The sequence below is a fragment of the Acanthaster planci genome, linkage group LG08, assembly GCF_054643075.1.
Source record: "Acanthaster planci isolate LZ-2023a linkage group LG08, COTS_SCS, whole genome shotgun sequence".
NCBI classification, from domain to species: Eukaryota; Metazoa; Echinodermata; class Asteroidea; order Valvatida; family Acanthasteridae; genus Acanthaster; species Acanthaster planci.
In genome coordinates this window covers 10,261,649-10,284,155 of record NC_141784.1, presented here as the reverse complement: position 1 = coordinate 10,284,155, position 22,507 = coordinate 10,261,649, and the positions used below count along the sequence as shown (strand labels likewise).

The following is a 22,507-nucleotide window of genomic DNA, read 5'->3' as shown; positions in this document are numbered from 1 at the left end:
GTCTGAGGCCCGATCCCGGTGTAGCTTGATACACATGTACTGTACATGTATTTTAATTTTACCCAGTCTTAATACTAGTAAGAATTATGTGTACCTAATTGGAAATAAACCCCTTAGACGGTCGGTCTACAGAATTATGTTAAGAAACTGAACATGGAATGGTGAATGACTGAATCCTGCGTGTCACGTGTGGTTACAAGTAGGCCTAGAAACATGTATATTGGAAAATATTTGTGCCGGCTACTCAGATCTTACCGATATTCCTGCAAGATAAATCTATCACAGTAGGCCAATAAAACCGTTTTGGGGTGTTTGGACAATGGCAAGAGTAGGTTTAATTTTGTGCAGAGATCGCCGAGGCCCACAAATTGGATTTAAGGGTAGCTGCAATCAAGCCGAAATGCACCTTTGTGCCCCGGTCAACCTAATTTTCAGCTTTTGTTTCACTATTTCAAAATTGAGGGTAATTTACCGCCTGATTTTTGTTTGCATGTTTGGTTGTTTGTTTCTTGTTGCTAATGAGTATTTCCATATTTATGAGCAAAAGTGTGACGTCACTTCAGGAAGAAGCCTTAATGTTAAATTGGTACTTTGTACCATGAAGGAAGGAAAACAGATGTTTGTACCGTCATCGGAGTCCAGTATTTGTGTGAATTTTCTTGGACTCAGTTTAACTTCTTTGCTGATTCATTGTTGCTACATGTACATGTACATAGCAATAAGAAAGCATCAAGAGCATGCTGAAAGCATCTCAGAAATGTTTTCAGTAAGAACATGAGTGCATTCCGGGTTCACAAATTGAACAGAAACACCTTGTGCACTGAACCCATAGAGTTAGATGTAATAATGACTGAACCAGATAACTTCACATCAATAGCGCCCTCAATTGTCCTGGAAAGATAATTTTAATTATTTTTAAAAGCATAATTATACTTATCAGTGCATTTAACTAAAAGAGTTTTCATACATTGTAGAGGTGCGAAAACGTATTAAAGCCACATGCAACAATCTTTTTTTTAGAGTTACTCTCTCGCCTTGAAATTTTTTTTTGCAAGTAGCCCTTATATACGCTTCCGTAGGAATACAAACTTAGACAGTAAAAGAAAAAATTGACTGTGTTGAAGAAAAATTCATTGCAGCTACATTTCAAAAGCAAGACTTAGTGTTCAATCCATTTCGCATCACCACGACACGTATGGGGGGGCACCGGGTTCGTGCCTCTGCGGATGCTTGTGCCCCTGGGTTCCCCCTGTGTTCTCCTCCCCCATTTGAAATCTCAGCGCCTGCGGCGTGCATCCACGGGTGCCCCCCCCCGACATGTAGCCTGTATGTAGTTACGCCTCTCACGACATCGGATTCATGCATCACAAACAAAATTATCAATCACCCGTGAATAATTATATTACATCAAAAAGAAAACACTCGATTATTCGCTTTAGAAAGGTGACCTGTTTACCGTTGCCCCGTCAGATCGAGTTACGTAATCGACGGAGAGAGGCGCAAAGTCACACGTAGCTAGTAGCGCACTGAGGCACATGTACATTTGAAACAAGATATGGGACAGAGAGACCCCCCCCCCGCCTTTGTGTTGGTCATTGTTTGATCGGAATCTCAGGAATTCTTTGCAGACTTCTGGGGGGGAGTGTGTTAGGTAACGAGTGTGTATAGGGATTGGACAGGTAAGGGGGGACCCCTCAGACCCATATCTTGCCTGGTATACTGAGGTGAGGCCGATACACAGCGCGCGTGCTTGCCTACTATACTACGGGACCAGCTGACATCATCTGGTCATCCGAGGTCTGCATGCTACCAGCAAAGTGCCTGGTGTCTTCCTGTAACATGAATTGAACTTTGTACTTTTATCATTGAGTCTCTATACAATTGCAGTACTACTGACAACACACCAGTTGCCATTGCTCGCAAGGTGTTGTACTTCAACTGAAGTTGTAGCGTGAATCGCGTCAAGTTTTGGCGGATTGTAAGTTTTGTGACAAGAGCTTCTCAGCTAGGCCAACAGCAGGTAAATCCGTGATTGCTTATTAGGGAGTGGTGATTTTTGTGTTAAAAGTTGGATGTAGGACAAAGTAGTCTAACGAGTAACATATGGCTTATGGGCATTGGAACATGTGCAGGGCCTGTGGGCATATCGCATGAAAGATTCAAAGATTAGATAAATATATTAATTATTATAATAAATATTAGATATTGGGCTCCTTCCCCAAAATGAAATTTTGGCCCCCTGTTTGCTTCTGGATCTGCCCACTGGCAGAATTTCCCAATTCACAATCACAATTCACACTGCCATTTAAAGTTTTATTTCAGCACTGACACGACTGACAATTTTGCTCTGGCTGACTTCAAAAAACCTTAATTTAATTTTTTCAGGTGGGTTTTGGTCAATTCAACTTCTTTGCAAAGTATAAATGTACCTTGGCAGTGCTGAATATGACCTTTTTTTAAAAATTTGACAGACCATCATGGCCGTCCTAGAACCAATAACAGGCATGGCTCGTCAGCTGCGTACATTCAAGGCGTTACCATGGGTAATGTCTCGTCAGGTGGTGCCGTCAACAACACATTGTTCCGGAAGACTGGCCCACAGCCAAGCCCAGCCCGCCCCGGCCAGCATTTCCCCAAGCATGTACAAGTTTGTGGTGGTAGGCGGTGGAGCAGGGGGACTTGCCATGGCGAGTAGTCTGTCTCGTAAACATGGCAAGGGGCAGGTCGCTGTCATTGAACCGGGTGATGTAAGATACTTGTACTCCTTTCTTTAGTTAAAAAAATACAAGGTTTTTGCGTGGGCTCATTTTTCGAGTAAGTTTTGACCCCCCGTCTTAGTTATTCATGAACTCAATTTGGTATTCAGACAATGGCAAGTCCAAAATAAGTCAATAGGGGCCATGCCCTCCCCCTTTCTCTTGAAAAGGTGATGGGGGAGAATATTTCGTTGCCTTCCTGCTCTAAACATGAATTTTTTAGCCACACGCACCATTTCAATGTAGGAAGGCCACAAAAAGTTACCCAAAGCAGTTAGAAAATGGTTGTAAATTCTCAGTGGGATTTGCAGGCTGGAATTGGGTCAAGTTGGACACGCACAAGTCTTTGGTTTGTCACTCTTGGTCTTTATTCCTTGTGACTCCCGTCCATGAACATGCATGCGGTCAACTAGAACAGTAAAAACATAAACCACGTTGCTATATAACTACAGTAACGCCATTACAAAAACATGCGAATTCTCATGCAACGTTATTTATCACAGCTATCTAAATAATAATAAGAGTCAGCCTAAAGGGCTACAGAACTACACTTTTGTCCACTTTTCAAAAATATTCAAAATAACGACAGTGCCAAGCACAGAAGTCGTCATATTTCTTTTACCTGGTTTGAGATTGCACGCTTTTGGAAGGGGAGATCTAGTGTACAGAAAGGAGTACACTCTGTAGGCTTGTGAGAATGGTGAAAAAAATGAATGGTCCTTCCATTGATCTTCAAAGCTTCAGTCCAATTTGACCAGGGATTTGTTGATTTCATGTACACAGGAGTGTTGTAGTCGAGTATTTTTTTAGTACTAAGGACCTCTGCCAGACATGCTATATTTAACTTGTTAGAGGAATAAAACTGGAATGTGCAGGCAGTTGATGGTAGATGCACAAGGTTAAGATTAGAAACTAAATGTAAGACTTCAGACACTTATAGTTTTGTAAAATTGAAGCTTTAAGGAGAAAAGTAGTCAAAAAAAAAATTTGGTCAAGTACTTTTGGGTACTTTTGTCTCAGAAACTTGATGTTTGTTAAGCAGTGAGGGTCCGAAGTCATTATTTGATTTTGTCATCTTACCTTTGTGCATGCTCTTAGCCCAATGCCCACGTTCTTCTATAAGCCTTGTTCGTTCCTGTTAGCTCAACATTTGGCAGATAACCTTGGTACTCGAGAAGTACTTGACAACAATCCCCTACCTAGTAGTTTGTACTTCACAATTCCCCTCATTTTCCTTTGGCTCATAAGGGAAAGCATTCCCTCCCCACCCTGCATTTGTAACTTTAATGTTTCACAGGAAAGGCAAAGGCAATCTTTTTAATACTGACGTCAAAATGTGAACCCAGTGCTGAGAGAATAACTCATGAAATGTGGCAACAGAAATGCTCTGATGACATGGAAAAACTCACCGCAGATTGTGCAGCCCCTAAGTCCAACTCATACCAGGGGGAGTTGTTCAAGTCCGCATGCAGTTTATTTTCTTTAATTGTGTTTGTAAGAGCCTGTTATTAGGCATGAAACAAACGTGTTGTCGTGCCAGTCGGAGTCCAGATGCACTTGCCACAAGTGCAAGTCGGCCCAGAGCCAGTGTAGCTCATCGAGGCTTTGTTTGTCTCAGGTTTGTGTGGCATGAAATGAGTGAGTGAGCATATTTCCTTTCACCCCTGGATAGGATGCAAGACCATCACAGGTTGCTCCCTAACCAATGCTGGTACCCGTTTGTACTCCCGGTTAGAGAGAGGGAAATAGGATTGAACTGGCGTACCCAGGGCCACAAGGTATGACCAGTGGCCGGATTCAAAACCCAATTGCCAGTTGACATTCACCTCCTTCCCTCAGGAACATTTCTACCAACCGCTGTGGACGCTGGTGGGCGGGGGCATCAAGGAAAGGGAAGCCTCGCGCAGACTCATGAAGGACGTCATGCCCCAGGCCTGCGACTGGATCAAGGACAAGGCGGTTGACTTTGACCCTGAGAACAACAACGTCAAGACATCAGATGGGAGGGTAGTGCAGTATGACTATCTGGTAGTTGCCATGGGACTTCAACTCAACTTTGACCAGGTAAATTCTGCCTCTAAGCCTTTATCACAAGTCTGACTTGCATTCATTTTATTGAATTTTCCAAATGTATGCAGACAGATTTCTTTACTGTCCTGCATGCTGGGTAATCAAGGTCATTGGTTGGGAATAGCCTAGGGCTGCTAGTTGGCCGGTAGCTGTCATTGGATTTTCACAGTTAAAAAAGAAGGTTTCTTTTTAAAAGTGGGCTACTTTCATTTAATGCTGTTAGATTAAAAATTCCTGTGAAAAGTGAAATTCCTGGAAATTCACAGCAAAGTGGTAGGGTAAGGGGTTATTAAGGGGCGGAGATGTTCTCAGTGTCATGATTTTAAAAGCAACTTGGCTGGCGTGACCCCAGCGTGCACTAACCTTTGACCTGATTCTTGATGGGATTGGCAATGCCTCTCCAGGTTATAATTTACTTCTAATGTAGTTAAGATAATAGGAAGGACTTTTTTACAGTGGCATAACCAGGCCGTGGGGGGAGGGGGGAAGAATCCAACAGGGGGAGGGGTTGTTCCCCCACTCTATCAGCTGAGCCACTGCCTCCCCATCATCCACTGATGGTTGTAACGGATCGCGATCATTTATCCCAGCTGAAAGGTCTACCAGAGGCACTCAAGAACGATCCGATGGTTTGTAGCAACTATTCCTACGACACCGTCGGCAAGACCTTCAAGGCCATCCAGAACTTTAAGAGCGGCAATGCCATTTTCACCTTCCCCAACACTCCCGTCAAGTGCGCAGGGGCACCCCAGAAGATCATGTACTTGGCGGAGGAATACTTCAGACAGGTGAGACTGATTTCAGTGGCAGGTTTATTCCTCATTTATACAAAGCATGCAAGGTTTGTGTCAAGTTGTCTTGCCTATGCAGACATGGTTGGCTTATCTTTATCAACAGTGGAGACAGTCACAGCAGAGGAAATGTCTCTGTACCGATCGAGGGCGTGCTGGGATACCAAATCTCCATCTGGTTTCTCCCAGTTGACTCCGCCTGACATAAATGGTCATTTGAAAGGGAAATGGAAAAATTCCATCGCTGGGGTTGTAAAATGTATAGTTTGCCCACCACCTGTTATTGAATGTAACATGTTTGAACATAATTGAAAATAACTTATTATTGAATGTAACATACATGTACATCGGTAATAGTCCCTTACAAAATAGTACATCTCTGTGATTTGCATTTTAATCTGTTTGGATGGAATCGATTGGTTTGTCAGGAATGGATCGCTGGAGGGACTAGGCTGCAGTGGAAGAGTCCCCTAAAAGAGTTACGGATGCTCTCGTCGGACAAAAAATGTCAACTCGGTAATTTTTTTTTGGTAATGTTTCCAATATTCACACAGAATAACAAGCGAGACAAGGCTAACGTCATGTACTTCACACCCCTGGCGTCGATATTCAGTGCCCCCAAGTACGCCGCTGTCATGGCCGACATCTGCAAGAAGCGCGGCATCCAGGTCAACCTTCGGCACAATCTGGTCGAGATCAAGCCAGACAGCAAGGAGGTTGTCTTTGCTAAGCTGGACACTGAACCAAATGAGATGATCACATTGCCCGTACGTGAACTTGGGTCGTTTTCCTTACACGGTCATGACACAGAGGGTGTCATTATGTGCACAATATATTATTGCTTGATATCAAATGTCTTGCTGGTGGGTTTCTTGAGCTATAAATTTATGTGGATTTGGTCCTGAGTTCTGAGATTTGCAATTCTGATCTTTCTCTCACAAAGTACGAGATGCTTCATGTGCCCCCTCCAATGGGTCCTCCAGATCTTCTGAAGGCAAGCCCCCTCGCCGGACCGGCCGGATTTCTCAGCGTCAACAAGGAAACCGGACAGCACACCAAGTACCCCAACGTGTTTGGCATTGGCGACTGCACCGACTTCCCCACCTCAAAGACAGCAGCTGCAGCAGGTGAGACGAGCCTGTGTTCTGTGCCGGATTAAGCGTTCAGTAGGCCCCAGGCACCAGAGTTCCTGAGGCCTGGCTCAAATTGCCCTGTAGGAACCAGGACCTATTTCAGCGCACTGATGCTTCACATTTCACGTTGGTGCTCTGCTGCACAAAGCCATATGTACTGACTATTTGGGAGCTTTTCCAAAATCAAAAATGCAAAGAGAGACTCCCAACCTTTTGAAGATAGCATGTGTTTGAAGGCATACCACAGCATTTTTGTAGGCCGTCAAGTTTTGTGCAGGCCCCTGAAGATTTTGTAGGGCTCTATTGGATAATCCGGCCCTCGTTGCGCTGATTGTCATTCTTAAGAATTGTGACATTTAAGGGTGTAGTTCTGTATGGCTGGGGCAGTGTGTCAATGCTTTGAACAGCGTGTCTTTAGCCAAAGCCATAGCATTGTTTGTAAACAGTCTGGCTGTCTATCTTCAAACCCTCATTTCCCCCAATGGGTTCAGGGATAACGAAGGACACAGTTCTCATGCAGGACTGCAAGAATTTCCCCTAGGTCCTCTAAAGCAGGTTGTTTGTCTCTAAAAAAAAATTCAGTTCACCCCCATGCAACATCCCACAGTTACACCCTTCAGATGAAGAACAATTCTGACAGGGGACCTCCCTCCTCAATTACAAAAAAACCCCAATTGTGTTAACAGCTGTTTCATGTTTTCACTTTTGTTTTCTTCCAACTGCACTGACAGCGTCACAAAGTCGTATCCTGAAGAAGACAATCGATGCTGTGATCGGTGGGCTGACCCCGGTTGACAAGGTAGGGATGGAATATTTAGTTGATCACATCGAAGGGAGAGAATGATCCATTCCTACTGGTCGATATTATCACTTGTTGTTAACCCCTTCGCGTTGGGACGCGGATAGATAAAAATTGAGATTCTCAGCCGGCTTTTCAGCTATTATTCTCGGCCCACGCTCGAGCGAACATGGTAAAAGAAGGCAGACCCTGGCTCTTATGTATATGGTAATTGGTCTTTGTGCGTAGCCCAGAAATCAAAAGACCGAATTTGCATCATAATCACCAGCTTCACAATAGTCCCCACTTTGAAAAGAGGCAACGGGAATGTGGAAGCTTGAGTACAGCCGCATGCCACCAAACAATCAGCCTTTTCACCGTGTAATTCAAAGCGTGCAGAGCACGCTGGGCCACAAACCGAGAATCCGCGGTTTGGCAGGTGGCCTTCGTGGCCAAGTGAGGCTGGAATTCTTGGAGTCAGCTTTTGGGAAGAAATTCCCGTCGTCAAGGGGTTAAGCATATGGATCATTGCGGGGAGACTACGGAATCTGTTATGCTATCACCTTTCTCCCATTTTCCCTTGTTCTGTTGTTTTATAAATCCCTCCTCTGAAGGTTATAAATATAATAACAAAGATACGTGTCCACGTGTACTGGTGTTCAGTGTGTTATACATCATTATAACCCTGCTCTTATACAAACTCTTCTTGGTTTAAACCCTCAGTATGATGGCTACACATCCTGCCCTTTGGTCACAGGGCGCAGGTCCTGTGTGCTGGCAGAGTTCGACTACAACTTGGAACCCCTGGAGACGTTCCCCTTCGATCAGGGTGTGGAGAGACGGACCATGTACCACATGAAGGCTGACGTCTTGCCAACCATGTACTGGCGCAGTTTTCTCAAGTGAGTTCAATAGAGAAGTCCCTTGAGCGTGTTTTGAGCCAGGCACGCGGCTCATCAAGTCACAAAAACTGGGTGGTTTAACCAGTCATTCATTTGCCCTTGTCTGTATTTACTGCCTGATCATGTTATACATGTCTTCTGAATATGACGCTATGGGCTTTACGTCCTCAAGTGTTAAATGGATAATTGGCTACCAATCAGGTTGCTTTGTGGGCCAGCTAGGATTTGTGGCTCCCAATTGAAGTCAGAGGTTCGAATCTAACAGCTAGCAACATGTTGTGGTCTTGTGCAAGTCTTCCCCCCGCCAACTTTGCTCTATCCACCTAGGGTGATAATTAGGTACCTGCAAGGGTATAGACAATACTTGTACATGGACTGATACAAACTGCTGACTGGTCTTGCCTGACAACTAGGGTCATAATCATAAAGCACTTTGGAGATCATGGACACAATTGAAAGGGCTTTATATGCACTACAATCATTACATCCGCTCCGAGCGCAACAAAAGAGGGCGTTTTTTTTTTGTACACACCACATAAGCACATGTTTATAATAGAGATCAATAGCGCGTTTGACGCGGAGCAAGCTGAGTACGCATAACAAATTTATTCCTTGATGTATGGTCTTTGCGTACACGCAGAATGCAAAAACCCGATTGGAAAAGCTTACAACCATCTGTCTTTCTTTTGCCGCTTGGGAGTGCACTTCAACTCGGGGCGGATTACTGGATAATGTTTAATATTAAAATTGTGCCCGTGTTTAACCCTAAGCAACCAGTAATGTTCTGTTTTGGGGAATGCTAACATTTGTATACACCCTTTTTCTTGTTCTTTAGGGGTTGGTGGAACGGGCCCAGCGTGTTTAGGAAGATAATGCATCTGGGTTTCTCCAGGTGAATTATCACAGACTGACGTGCGAAAGCACATGTGCTAATTACACCAAGCCATACCGACAGTGCCAAGGAAATGACAGATACAACTTAAATTCAGTTTCTATAGTCACATAATTCTTTATACGCAGATAAAGTTATATATTTACATAGAATTTGCTTGTGTGTTTGGCATTAGTTGGGTCTTATTACAACTATGAAAGCGTAACTATTTTAACATTCTTTGAAAAGTGCATGGGTTGTTAAAATTCTTGTTATGACTTTAAACTTCTTAGCAATGAAGTGATAATTTTTCCATAAACAACTCCTTATACTTTTCTATGTTAATTGTTCATATACCAAAGTTGAGTATGATGTCACATGTGGATCCTTTGAGCTTGTCTAATATGATGTAAAACATTAATTCATTATAATTACATGTACATGCAGTACATCTATGCTTGTAAATTAATTTTGTTCTGACCACTATGCCATTAAAAACTAATTCCGTACAGTTTGCAAAAAATTTTATGAACCACAAAGCTTGGCCACATGCAACTCTTTCAAAATGCACAATTGAAATCTCAAGAAATCAGTGTAACACAATTAGACTAACAAGGTTAGGAACATTCTTAGAACGAATCGTTTTATGCTTGATTTACAGAGGGTCTTTAGATGTTGGACATATTCTTGAGGTGGAGTTTTTTTTTCTTTTTTCTTGCTGCTCCTTCTGTTTTTATATTTCATATGATTCTATTTTTGTAATCAGTTAGAAGTTACAATTTTGTAAATGTACAAAAGATTGTATAACGCATGTGCACGACTGTGGGTGATGTAGTTTGAATTTTGCAGACACAACTCGCCCGCTACGTTGTGCTTTTAATACCAAAGTATGCAGAGTGTGCATATTTCAATGAAGATGTGAGATGGTTTGCTAGGGAAAAACTAAGGCTGCATTCGAATCCGTTGTCTAGAGCTAGGTATAGGTCTTCAGTCCATTGAAAGTACGTGGAGACGTGCAGACAATAGACCTAGCCGTAGCACTGGAAGCCCGTTTCGGACACGGCCTAAGACTCCAAGATTCGTCTTATATTGTGACTACTTTCATCCATTTTAGAATTAGATATCAGTTTCAGTGTTTGATTTTGCTGGAAATCTTTGCATTTATGTGGGAAAAATAGGTTTGGTGCTCATTGTCTGTGCAGGCATTAGATCACTGAGGTGGGTAGGATTGTAGAAAGGTATGCTGTATGGCATTGTGGGAACCCTTATAGGTTTGGTGCTCGTTGTCTGTGCAGGCATTAGATCGCTGAGGTGGGTAGGATTGTAGAAAGGTATGCTGTATGGCACTGTGGGAACCCTTATAGGTTTGATGCTCATTGTCTGTGCAGGCATTAGATCACTGAGGTAGGTAGGATTGTAGAAAGGAATGCTGTATGGCACTGTGGGAACCCTTATAGGTTTGGTGCTCATTGACTGTGCAGGCATTAGATCACTGAGGTGGGTAGGATTGTAGAAAGGTATGCTGTATGGCATTGTGGGAACCCTTATAGGTTTGGAGCTCATCGTCTGTGCAGGCATTAGATCACTGAGGTGGGTAGGATTGTAGAAAGGTATGCTGTATGGCACTGTGGGAACCCTTATAGGTTTGGTGCTCATTGTATGTGCAGGCATTAGATCACTGAGGTGGGTAGGATTGTAGAAAGGTATGCTGTTTGGCATTGTGGGAACCCTTATGTTAATTTGTTGCATCTCACAGCCATTGACATTCCCTAGAAAAAAAAACAGGTTTAAAGAGCTCTTAAGCACAAATTTCTTCTTAGCAGGCAGGTTAGCAGCCAAAATGTCACACATATCCATACACATTTTGATTGGCTGACTGTTGCTAACATTGTTGTATTCAAGTCCATCACAAGTCATTCAGTCTTAAGCCAATTCACAAGCTATTCACATGAGCTGTGACAAAAGCATTCCTTTGTCATCGTTCACCCTGTTACTTATGACTAGCCCTGTGAAGGCACTTGTGATGGACTCGAATACAATACTGGTTTCACAAGATGGTCATTTTGGATTGTGCTCCCTGAATTCACTTCATTTATTGAATACTCTGAAAAGGGAGGGAGCCTGACTATTTTGCTGGTTTACTGGTACATGTGTAGAGTACCCTAGTGAGTACATCATGTTCACAATGGTGTGTAAAAGAGATTAGGGCCAGGACCAGCGCATGAACCAACACACGCAGGCACTCCATTTGTTTGTACAGCACTTCTTGGTTCCAAATGATGTCGCATTTCGGTACTCTGTTGCCCTGTTTGAATTCTTTTTCTTTTCTTTCAGAAAATAAAGGTGACCATAGTTTGGAATTACACGGCAAGGCACCAAAATGGTTATTTGTAATTTGCCCCATCGCATTATCTTCATTCCCACACAGGGATTATATTTGCCCCTGAATTTCCATGGAATACTTTCCACTTTGCACCTCTGTGAAAATTGCCCCAAATTATCAACTCCATCAGGAGTGGATTGATTTAGTGCTGGTGTCCTACAATGTATATGGTAGGCAAAATCCAATAAGGCTTAGAAGAATCTTCTTGTCCATTGTAACTTTGTAGCAAATGTGTGCATTTAGGTTCAAGGTGTCTGCGTTAGAGATGTTTAATGTGAGGAGTGTAGACCATTGAAATAAATAGAAATTTTGTATTTTCATTTTTCAGCAAAGTGATTGTTCTATTTGCCGTTATTTGAATGCAATACTACACAAGGCAAAAGATAACTGAACGATTTCTGAGATGAGCTACATATAAATGAGCTAAAATGCCTATTTTGAAGTAGAGTTGTCATAATATGTAGCAATTTACAATGCAAAAAGTTCAAGTAGTGAGGAATAATTGTTTTCTCCAGGATTTAAAATGAGTTTCCTGAGCAATGTAAAATTCCCTGGGGAACATTTTTTTGGGAAAAGTTTTGTCCTTTGTTTGCCGTGGGGGATCATTCTCTGTCAATTGCTCATAAACATGTAAACATAAACATAGTCATTAAAAGAAAATATGCATCTAGACTGTAAAGAAATGGAAACCTCGGAGGTGAAGCAACAAAGATATACAATAGATATCTTTATTTGTATAATACTTCAGTTTTTTTTTTTACACAGTTGATAAGATACCAAAAACAGTTACAAGTCAATGTTAATTATCCTAGCATACATACACTTACTCATGTACAAGTACTTTGACATTTCCTAATTACCAAACACAAAATGTCTACTCATGATCTGTATTAACGTGTGGCTACACGAGTACGAAGACTCATGAATGTTCCTGGGACGCGAAGAGATAGTTCAAGAAGCGAAGCAAAAATCGGTACTTTTTGGTTACTGCCGTTCCTAACCCCTGCTCAAATGCAGCACCCGTCATACATCACATACTTCCCACTGGCCTTGTAAACTGCCTTTTGGGGTACTAAAACCTTTTCTTTTCAGAACACTTCTCATTTGATTTGTACACAATTTCCACATCACCGAGCCCCTCTCACCAATCTGTCTTGTTTGATTCCAGTTCAGCATAATCAATTTGCATCATTAATATGCGAACATCACAGGCCATATGGAAATTAAGAATCTTACTTTCAACAGTGTGACTCGAGGCTCTTGTAATTCAGCGTTAAGTCACTACACAGGTATGAAATCTACACGCACTTGTTGAAATATAAATACATACATTTTACCTGGAATATGGAATCAGCTAAGTCCATTAAGACTGGCTGTGAAGGGTTCACTGTGTACAGAGGGGGTGTGTCTTTCCATACATCAAGGAGTAACTGTCAAGCTTAAGGAACTTCAAAATTTCTACTAAAGGATTTCTGAGGCACAATGAAACACATGACCAGATTGATGAATAATCACAATGACTTTATACGCATAATTAAACATCTAAGGTGGTCTCTAAATAAGCACAACAGGTACATGTCATAGCTAGCTTCCACACGTTTGGCAGAATTTCACTGAAAATTGCAAATTCTGAAATAAACAGTTTGTACCATCGAATGAGCTTCTGAACTGAAGACAAGAGAAAAGCATGAAAGCTGCACAACTAAGCCCTCGATCTTATTGAATTCGAAAGAAAACCAAGTCTGGTATCTAAGGCTGGAATGAGGCTGTATTGGAACTTTTCATGCTGTGACATCACAGATTTAAGAAAGAAATTCAGGCATGTGCCATAAGCTGTCGAATGAAAACTGAGGAAGAAAACTTGAAACATGTCCACTGAGCGTGACAAGGTGTGCTGCGAAAGCAGAACAATGTTTCATGCAAATGTATATTTTGATGTGGAGGCAAAGGAAACTTGGAAAACACCTAGGTCTGACATAACTCAGGTTGTGTCCTAACTTCTTAGTAATGTCTGGAAAGGACAGGTCCATGTACATGCACGTCTATGGTGAACGCGGTAAGGTCAGTTCCACAGTCGCATGAGTTATTTCCAGTCGTGGCCAAGTCATTTGGAAATGGCCTCTGTCCCGGCTTTCTGTGTCATACAGTGTATGGTACAAGTATATTGATTAATTGAGCGACCTGAATTCAAAGCTGTTGCTGCATGGGCACCATCCTCGCGCACAGGTGGTACATGCACATTATACGCATCCTCAATCAAACAGTTGGGTGTTGTGGCTTGCCAAAATGTATGCGCACGCTTCATGTTCTACAGTGCACAGCCCAGGCATGTGAGTGTCCTGACATCACAGTTAACGACAACCTCCTCCTATTACATGTATTCTACACAGCCCACGCAGTGCGCCCTCACCGAGGTTTTTTAACATTCACACTGAGGGATAATGCATCAAACAGGGGGCAGCCATCAACCCTCAGTGACTGAAGGCACACTGGGCGTGCTTCCTGCGCTATGGACATTGCTCTGGGGAGCAGGAACAGGTCTCTCCAGGTGGACAGTTTCACTGATGGCATCTCATGACAGATGGATGGATAAAAATGATATGGCTTTGTGAGCAGCAATTCGTAAAAGTCACAGCATTGGGTGGTTTGCATCCTCTTGTCTTCGTGACTGGAATGTGACACTTATTCGGGGTGGACAACGATGGGAACAGCCACTCATAATTGGGAGGGGGGGTCACAGTTGATTCTCTAAGATTCTCTCTATGTGTACGTACACGGTGTACCGTAACAATACTCGGTCCGCAGCATCTAATCTAAAACGCGTGTCCGTTCGGGCTGCGACTACTTGAAAGACGGCAAGTTGGGCAAGTTGATGTTTGGTGTGGGGATGTTGGGAAGGTTCATATTCTTGACGGCAGCTGCTGCTCTCGCTGGTGCTGCGGCCAGACCCGCCTGGAAGAAAAATACCCACACGATTCGTCCAATACGATGGAAATGATATCAACGGTTGGAAATTATTTCAATCAGTCTACAAACAACGGTCATGGGCATCAGTCAATGGAAGAAGTGGGAGGTATGAACCTCCCCCCTCTCAGTTTGGCACCAACTTCGGGCAGAGACTCCCTGGTCTGTTGCTTTGCCAACGCACATACCCCAATCCACGTTTGAGAAGTGTTCAATGACCATGGCTACGGATACAGTTTATTGACAAAATCGGGGGGGGGGGAAAAGGTTCCCGATACCAGACCAAAAAAGGGAACAGTTACAGCAAAACAGCTGGAAAAACAGTCACAAAAAAACTGAGTTTGCTCTCTGTGAAAAGTAGCCAAAGTCTTAAGCCACAACCTGTGACAAATTAAACAAAGCAAAGCCCACCTCCTGTTTCTCCAGTTTATTCTGTTCCTCTATCCTCGTCATGATTTCCGTCATGTTGGTTTCTAGTACCATGCCGCCCATCACGAGCTCAGACAGAATGTTGTGTACCTGGGGTAGAAACAAAGAAGATATTCCAAGTGAATGCCCGCAGACCAGAATCTGGTAATCATAAAGTCTGGGTGGGAAAATCCGGATACCAAAATCGTTTACCTTATCTACATGGAAAATGAGGTCCAATTCACAGACGTTCTCAAAACACTTGTCGAGCGTTTCAACAAAAACCTGAAACAAAAATTACAACAAAATATTACATCATGTGATATTGAAGCACTTACTTGTACATTATATTAATGAGACAGACTTCAGCCAAATTCCATGTGCAAAGAGGGATAGGCTTGTCCCTGGTCAAGCTATTGCATTCAAAACTTAGTTTTAACGAAAGGGGCATGTACAGTGTGTTCAAATTTCAACCCTAGGTTAAGTTCTATTAAATAGCACTGATAGTTAACCCTGCGTAGTTCCACAAATCCCACTCAAACTGAGGAACTATTGCATACAGCTGGTTATCAATGGCCATTTTTGTAACTGTGTACAGAGTGTAAAACTGATCTGAAGATAATTGAAAAAAATAAGAGAGACTGAACACAGGGAGAGTTGCGGCCAACCGCAAACTAACGACAACAATGCAATTTCGCAAAAAGGCATGACTGGGGTTGCTGGCGTGCGACTGTACTGCACCAGCCCACTGGTAGGAAGCCATTGCCCACTGGTCGAACGATAATCAGTGCTCAAACTTGCCCCAAGATTTCCTGTCGTCCGACCCCTTTCCTGAGAACAATACATATTTTGGGGATAAAACATACTAGTTCATCAAAGAAATTTACATGCATGCGGTTCAATGTTTTCCCCAGGGACGTTAAATGAACATGTTGTATGTTGTGTTGAATATGTTCTAGTTTATTGTACTTGCAGTTTTATTAATTGCAGTCAACAGCCCTTGATCGTGAATCATTCATTGTCACATAATAGGGATGCGACCCTTAATACCCCTCACAGAAAGCAACACTCTGCATATTTACTTCTCTGGAAATACTCACCTGTATTAAATCGAGGATGCCTAGCTCGCTCTCCGATGAATCCACGCAGAAGACAAAGTAGAGAGTGGCGTAATGTCTGTACACAAGCTTGAAATCTGAACCGCCAATCAAACTGAACACAAATGGCAAGGAAATTACTTTGGTAATATAAATATAAGATAACAGATGTGAAAAATGCCTATTTTGGTGGGATTTTGATGTGGAATGAATCTCAGCAAATTCAATACGCGACTTCAGAACTCCTACCCCCTTCAGAAGTTCATCTCGGACAGGCAGTCTTTTAAGGGAAAAATCTTGAGGGTGATGGCCCTTTGGCTGGAAGCTGACATTTCTTGAAAAATATTCACAGACAAAAACGGTGGGAATAGTGACACAGTTGAAGATTCTTACATGTAAGTCAAATGCTAATCAAACAAAACTGCATCCAAAGCATTCCTATCTCACTGTTCACCCAGTGTGTTCCTTGTGTTTGATTTTGCGAATGGTCTTGTGATCTTGTGAAAGTTCGTGCATCTGATGGTGGCCACTACAGCACTACACTGCACTTGTTCCTTGAAGTGAGGGCCTCTGGTACAGGAAGTATACTCCCCCAAATCATACATGTTCTGGGATTTAATCTTGTCCAACTCCTGATCATAGAACAGGCCTTGGAGAGAGTTCCATATACGGACAGCACTTGATGCCCCTACGAACAAACCTATGAGACTTGTCTGAAAAATGCCTCAGAATTTTCCTTCCTAAATTTCACTTTTTAGGCCGTGTTATAACTTTCTGACGGCTATTGTAACATTTTAAGGGAAAAGTAGTGTTGTTTATACTTGGAACTCTTTTCCAGGCATTTAACCAGGGGCATAAATCCTGGCGCGGGGGGGGGGGGGGGTTACGTGTATATCCTCCTCGCCCACTTTTTTACCACAGGGGATGGGTTATTGGATTATTCCCGCCCCATTTTTGAGTGATCAGGAAAGAAAAAAGGCAGATTTTGCATTTTTTTTTTAACTTTCCAGCCACCAAAATGTACTCTGCAGGGCTGAAAAAGAGAGAACAAGTACAAAAAACTTTAAATACACCATTTTAATGAAAAATTAAGGTTTTTACAGCACACACATGACTTGCATCATGAACAGCCCCCCTCGCTAGGTCATGTGTTGTCAAGCGATCCTCTTCTCCCATCCCCTTTTCAATTTTTCCATGGCCATGCAATCTTAGTTTAACCCAAGTCTGCTCAATCCTCCCAGTTCCCAACACAGATTAATGCCACAGCCTCCAACCGGTCATGTACTTTACCTTCCTCCCTCTAGGAAATTGCACACGTTGTCATCTCGCTTGGACACTAGATGGAATGTTTCTCGGATGATTTGCTGCTGCATATCTTCATTCTGAGAGAGCAGAACAGTACACAGCTTTAACATGACGAACACATTCAATTCTACAACTAGTGTGGGCCTCTACACGTGCGGTGTAAAGAATTTAGTGACTTTTTCTTTCTTGGTGACTCGTGTGGCTCAATAGTTCAAGTACAAACATGACAGTAAGGGGGTAGAATGGGCAGACCAGGGGGGGACGGGCGCACAACGGTCGGTAAGCCTATTCCATTCATTAAAAGGGGGTGTTCATAAGGAACTGTTTCATTTAAAGTTCCAATCTCCAGCGTTTCCATTATCTACAAGGATTATTGAAGAACTTTCTCTATTTGCAATATGTACACTAGCCTTTTGTTTCATGGAGAATTTAGAAAAGGGTTCCCATTTCAGCTTCTCGATCCAACTATGGATCTTGCATGCAAATACATTTACAATGCACACGCTGCGCTGTGATCTCCTCACATTAACACCCCTAATTCCATGCATGACACCAATTTAATTTGTAAAACTCCCACCTTCAACATTGATTTTTTTTTCGGAAATGTATGTTTAAAGACCTCACCTTCAGACTGTAGTCTTTTCAAGGATATTATTCCCTTCAACATGACCCTTTTCCCACAATGTTATAAAACACGAGTGATGCGTCCAATTTAAATTTTGTCCATTGCTTTTGGGTACGCGTGTAGTAAAAAAATTCTTCACGTTCGATCAAAACTCACAGCGTGTGGAGATACAGCACGCACGACCGACCGTCGCAAACAAACGCATATGTGGGAAACGCATCGGCAAGTTGGCACGGCACGGTCAAAAAGGTAAACACAATATCTCTCCTGAAGACAATTTTCATCCCGATGATTAACTTTTCTGATACAAGTGAAAGTCCCATATAAGAAATATATCATACAGGTTTAAACACTCCGAGTCACAGTTGAAATGAATAATTTGTCACTAAAATTTATTGCCGCCTGTTCATGGATCGTGGTCCATCTTCCCACACCTAAAAAAAAGGATGTCCACTCCATCACTGCACAATACTGAATGCGAAGAGTTTGAACGTAGGGGGCGCTTGTCACACAACACCCTCCCAACACCCAACTATAGCATCTGTCCCAACTATAGCTGTGACAGTCCCAACTGTAGTGCTGCAGTTGGGCTGGCCCAACTATTGTTGACCAATTTCTGTAGAAAATTTTTCAACCTTATCCAAGTTCATGCATCTCACACTTGACACAATTCATCTAAACTATGGCACTTCATCTAAGACATGACATTATAAACAATATGACTTTGGTACATGCTGGACACATGCACACTGCATGGACCTCTGTGCTGCAGTTGGGCCAGCCAAACTATAGTTGGGCCTGATGCCGTAGTTGGGGCGTAACAGGCCTATTTCAATTGCAACAGTAAGAGTTCAATATACAGACATCACTTTTTCCCTTGCAGTGGTTTATAGGCCATCGGAAAGTGATAACAGAAAATACTTTGAAATTGTCAGCACAGGCTCAAGGTTTGTGCAAGGGGTGTCAAGCGATGTCGGTACATGGAATTATGGAACTGTTTTTGCAACTCACTCTTGTCAGCAAATGAAGTAAATGAAGGACACAACATATAGGCCTACCGCCAGAACTGCGGGGTCCGACGTCTACCCCTTTCCTAGGAGCGGGGCAGACGTTGGACCCCACAGTTCTGGGGTTAGTTTTGAACCCCAGCATGCCCAGCGATTTTAAAAGGGGGCAACAATATTTTGGGGTGGGCTAGAGCTTGTGTGTTCTTATTCCTCCGTATGGCTCGAGGTATGACAAATCAGGGGCACAGGTTTCAAAGGAAGACGGAATCAAAGATTGAAACTGTACATACACGTACATGACGTACATGTTAGCCCCACGAGTGTGGCGCGGACGCTAGCGCCAGCGGAGCGGACGTTGGACCCCACAGTTCTGGGGGTATATTTGTACGGTACACGCCAGGGTGACGTACGCACAACTGATGAAACCTGACAGCCTGATAAATAGTGATAATAAATACTCACAAAATGGGTGAAGAATTTTGTAAGCCTTGGTTTGCCATGATTATTGAAGACCAAAATTGCTTTTATCATCTTGACAAAACGGCCAGTGAAGAATATTGTCAGGAAATTACAAAATTCGACAAGCAAAAGGGAAAGAAATTGCTATTCAAATGCAACATGAACATTTGCACTGATAACCACCCTCCGCTGTCCAGTCTATTACGTACGTGTAATTGTGACACGAGGCAAAAACTAGACCATTTATTGCAAAGAGGGCGTTTGTAATTTTTTCTTGAGGGCGCGCTCCCGTCCTCACGTTCGGTCGTCGCGCCGGCGCCGCCGGGAGGACATGTCGCGGGGGGGGGGCACACCACAGACATAAACACATGACTACCAGTCTTGCGCACTGATCTTGCGTTATAACCGTGATTTTAAAAACCGTGGGCAAGCAGTGGGCGAAACAATGGACGGTAACGCGTTCAGTGCGAATACGGGCGATTCACAATAGTGCGCCACCAAGAGTTTGTAATACATCGGCCAATCATAATTAACGAGCGAAATTTGTCGACCCTTTCAGAAGCACGTATTCGTTTATACATGCTCCCAAAATACGTTCCTTTTTTACTCTTTGGCCGGGTACTACTATCTCTTCTTTTCAAGTGTTACAACCGCACTGTTTCGAATCTGCATGGGCCAGATTAAGTAAACAGAGGAGTTTTTCACAATCGAAAAACATAAAGCTTTATAAATTTTTACGGTTGGAATTCTTCAAATGTGCGTAAATTCCCTATACCGAGGGGTGAATTTGCCTACGCTTTTGGATTTAGTCGGGTGCCGTCTAGGATACTGTACCCAACCGTTGTTTTGAATAGGAGCTGCCTGTCTATGTGTTTATGTCTGTGGAGCACACAGAAATTTCGGGGGGGGGGCTGATGGCCCTGCACAGATTTTAGTGAAGGAAATACGTCACACGGGGTCAGAGCTAACGATGCGCAAAGCAGTGTTGGTACATTTCTGCTAGGTGCGTGAGCTCGCACAAGCGGTTACACAAGCGGCGGTTATCGATTCAATATATTTTCTTTTTCTTCCTCGTTGCTGAAAATATTCTCACTACACTTCATTCGTTCATCCCAAATTGACCACTGAAGAGAACCAATGATATTAATTGGAATTTATCGCAAAAAGACACATAATCAGACCATGATCAGTCATACTTAGTGAGAAGATAAATTACCCCACTGTTTTTGTACCTAGGCCGTGTTTTATTGGCGGAGGCTTTGCCGCGTCAAAGCATTGCTATTGGCCTTGGTGAACCCGACAGGAAGTGCTAATCTCACGGTCACAGGTCGTGCACAAGGTAGCCAATCACGGTACAAAGCCACCAGCCCCCCTCCCCCCAGCGCCCTTTTTGGGCACTGGGCGACCAGCGAAGTCCCAAGGGCAGACCCACAGTGGGCAGACCACAGACACAATGGCAGACCACGGGCACAAGTGGTAGGGACGAGGGTGCCACCACCCAAGATAAACAGCTCTCAAAAGAGGCAGTGGGTACAAACGAAGGATGCTGAAAAATAGTTTGCCATCACTTCCCTCCATCATCACCTCTCTTCTTGATGCTTCAGTATTTCTATCCTTTTTGGCTTTTAAAAAAGCATTTTATGACCAATGATAACGTCATATTGTTTTCTGCAACCCAAGGTCAAGAACTTTTGTAACAATGACTCAAAATTTGCATTAAATTTCTAAATGCTTTCCACACAGTTCATGGGTGTGAAAAATGTTTGAAATGCTGTGATGTCCTGGATTCCCGCTACCCCGTCCTTTCCGGAGTTAAAACAATTCCTGCTAGTTGGTTGTTTATAAGGACATGTGCCGTTTCCGCCTTGATTTGCCAGCACACCTAAATAATAAAAAAAAGTTGGCATGCATTTAAATTTGTAACACCATTTGGTGTGTACTGCGGTCGTCTCTCTGCGCAACACCATCTAGGCCTCAATCATTCATTCGCTTAACTGGTTATTAGGCAGACAGTGATAGGATTGAGACTCTTAAAGATTACATTAAGTTCATTTTTTCGATATTAAGTGGATCAAAAGGTTGTTAGAATTTTTGTTTTATTTTATGTTCTGGCGTAATAGTACACTCAAGTGTTGCGTGATTTGCCTGCGCACGCGCGCTCCCATGCTCGCTCTTTCTCGCTCGACTTAACGTCGCAAGAGGTAATTGTATTTGCTTGTAAAATTTGTTGACTTTTCTCTATAGCTTTTCGATACCATTTTATCATCTCATAACTACGAGGTGATTCTGCAATAAACATAGACGATGATTAAAAGATGCCTTTGGACTGAGCCTGGGGTATTACGAGTTTAGGGAGTGTAATTTGCTCTGCGCTGGGAGGGCATTGCCGTAGTGAATGTAATGTGTACGTGTAGCCCGGGTGAGTCTCCCACGGCCAGTACGGGAAAGCTAAAATTCATGATTTGTACAAAACCTGGCCTTTTTTTAAAGCATGTATTATGTGTTAACAGGTGAACTTAAAATAGACAAAAGGTGTCCACAAAATTCGATAGAAGTTAAGGGACTCCTGGCAGTTCCGTGTCAAGGGAAGAGGGTATTATCCAGCAAGGCTTTGGCACATTTCTGTTGCTAGCATTTTACTCACATCTGTTGATTTGTGTCATTTTAAAAGTTATACCGAAGTATAACTTTAGAGGTGGAGAACTTTGAGAACGCCGCTGGTACAGATAGGTATTTTTTTTAAATAAACTGGACTGATGATGAGATAATGGTGATTAACAATCATAATCTCTTGGGCCTGAATTTATAAACGAAAAATCACCTATTTTGATATTATTGAGTATTTTGAATTTGCACATTGTTGGGGATCCATTGCCCAATACCCAGACAGAGCTCCAGCATGACTATAAACATCAACCTCCCAAGCCAATGAATTGTAAGCTCACTGACAAAACTGTT

General features: G+C 42.8%; 2 protein-coding genes across 3 annotated transcripts; one reads left to right on the top strand and one right to left on the bottom strand.

Annotated features, from left to right (window-relative positions):
- The first annotated feature begins 1,636 nt into the window (after positions 1–1,636).
- On the top strand, positions 1,637–12,016 carry sqor (sulfide quinone oxidoreductase). 2 transcript variants are annotated; one of them, XM_022254275.2, is made up of 9 exons: positions 1,637–1,978; positions 2,472–2,747; positions 4,596–4,820; positions 5,417–5,614; positions 6,172–6,384; positions 6,561–6,744; positions 7,482–7,549; positions 8,252–8,430; positions 9,266–12,016. In XM_022254275.2, the coding sequence occupies exons 2-9, from the start codon at positions 2,478–2,480 to the stop codon at positions 9,324–9,326; spliced, it is 1,398 nt and encodes a 465-aa protein (XP_022109967.2). In that variant the 5' UTR covers positions 1,637–1,978; positions 2,472–2,477; the 3' UTR covers positions 9,327–12,016. The 2 variants fall into 2 exon arrangements, with proteins under 2 accessions (XP_022109967.2, XP_022109965.2); XM_022254273.2 differs by having other exon boundaries at positions 1,639–2,020.
- A 382-nt stretch (positions 12,017–12,398) lies between these two features.
- On the bottom strand, positions 12,399–19,765 carry LOC110989695 (AP-3 complex subunit sigma-1-like). The gene is made up of 6 exons (XM_022254262.2): positions 19,553–19,765; positions 17,444–17,535; positions 16,157–16,268; positions 15,270–15,341; positions 15,060–15,167; positions 12,399–14,636 (listed from the first exon to the last, which is right to left on the bottom strand). Exons 1-6 carry the CDS (start codon positions 19,619–19,621, stop codon positions 14,526–14,528), a joined length of 564 nt encoding a protein of 187 aa, XP_022109954.1. The 5' UTR covers positions 19,622–19,765; the 3' UTR covers positions 12,399–14,525.
- Between the last annotated feature and the right edge of the window lie 2,742 nt (positions 19,766–22,507).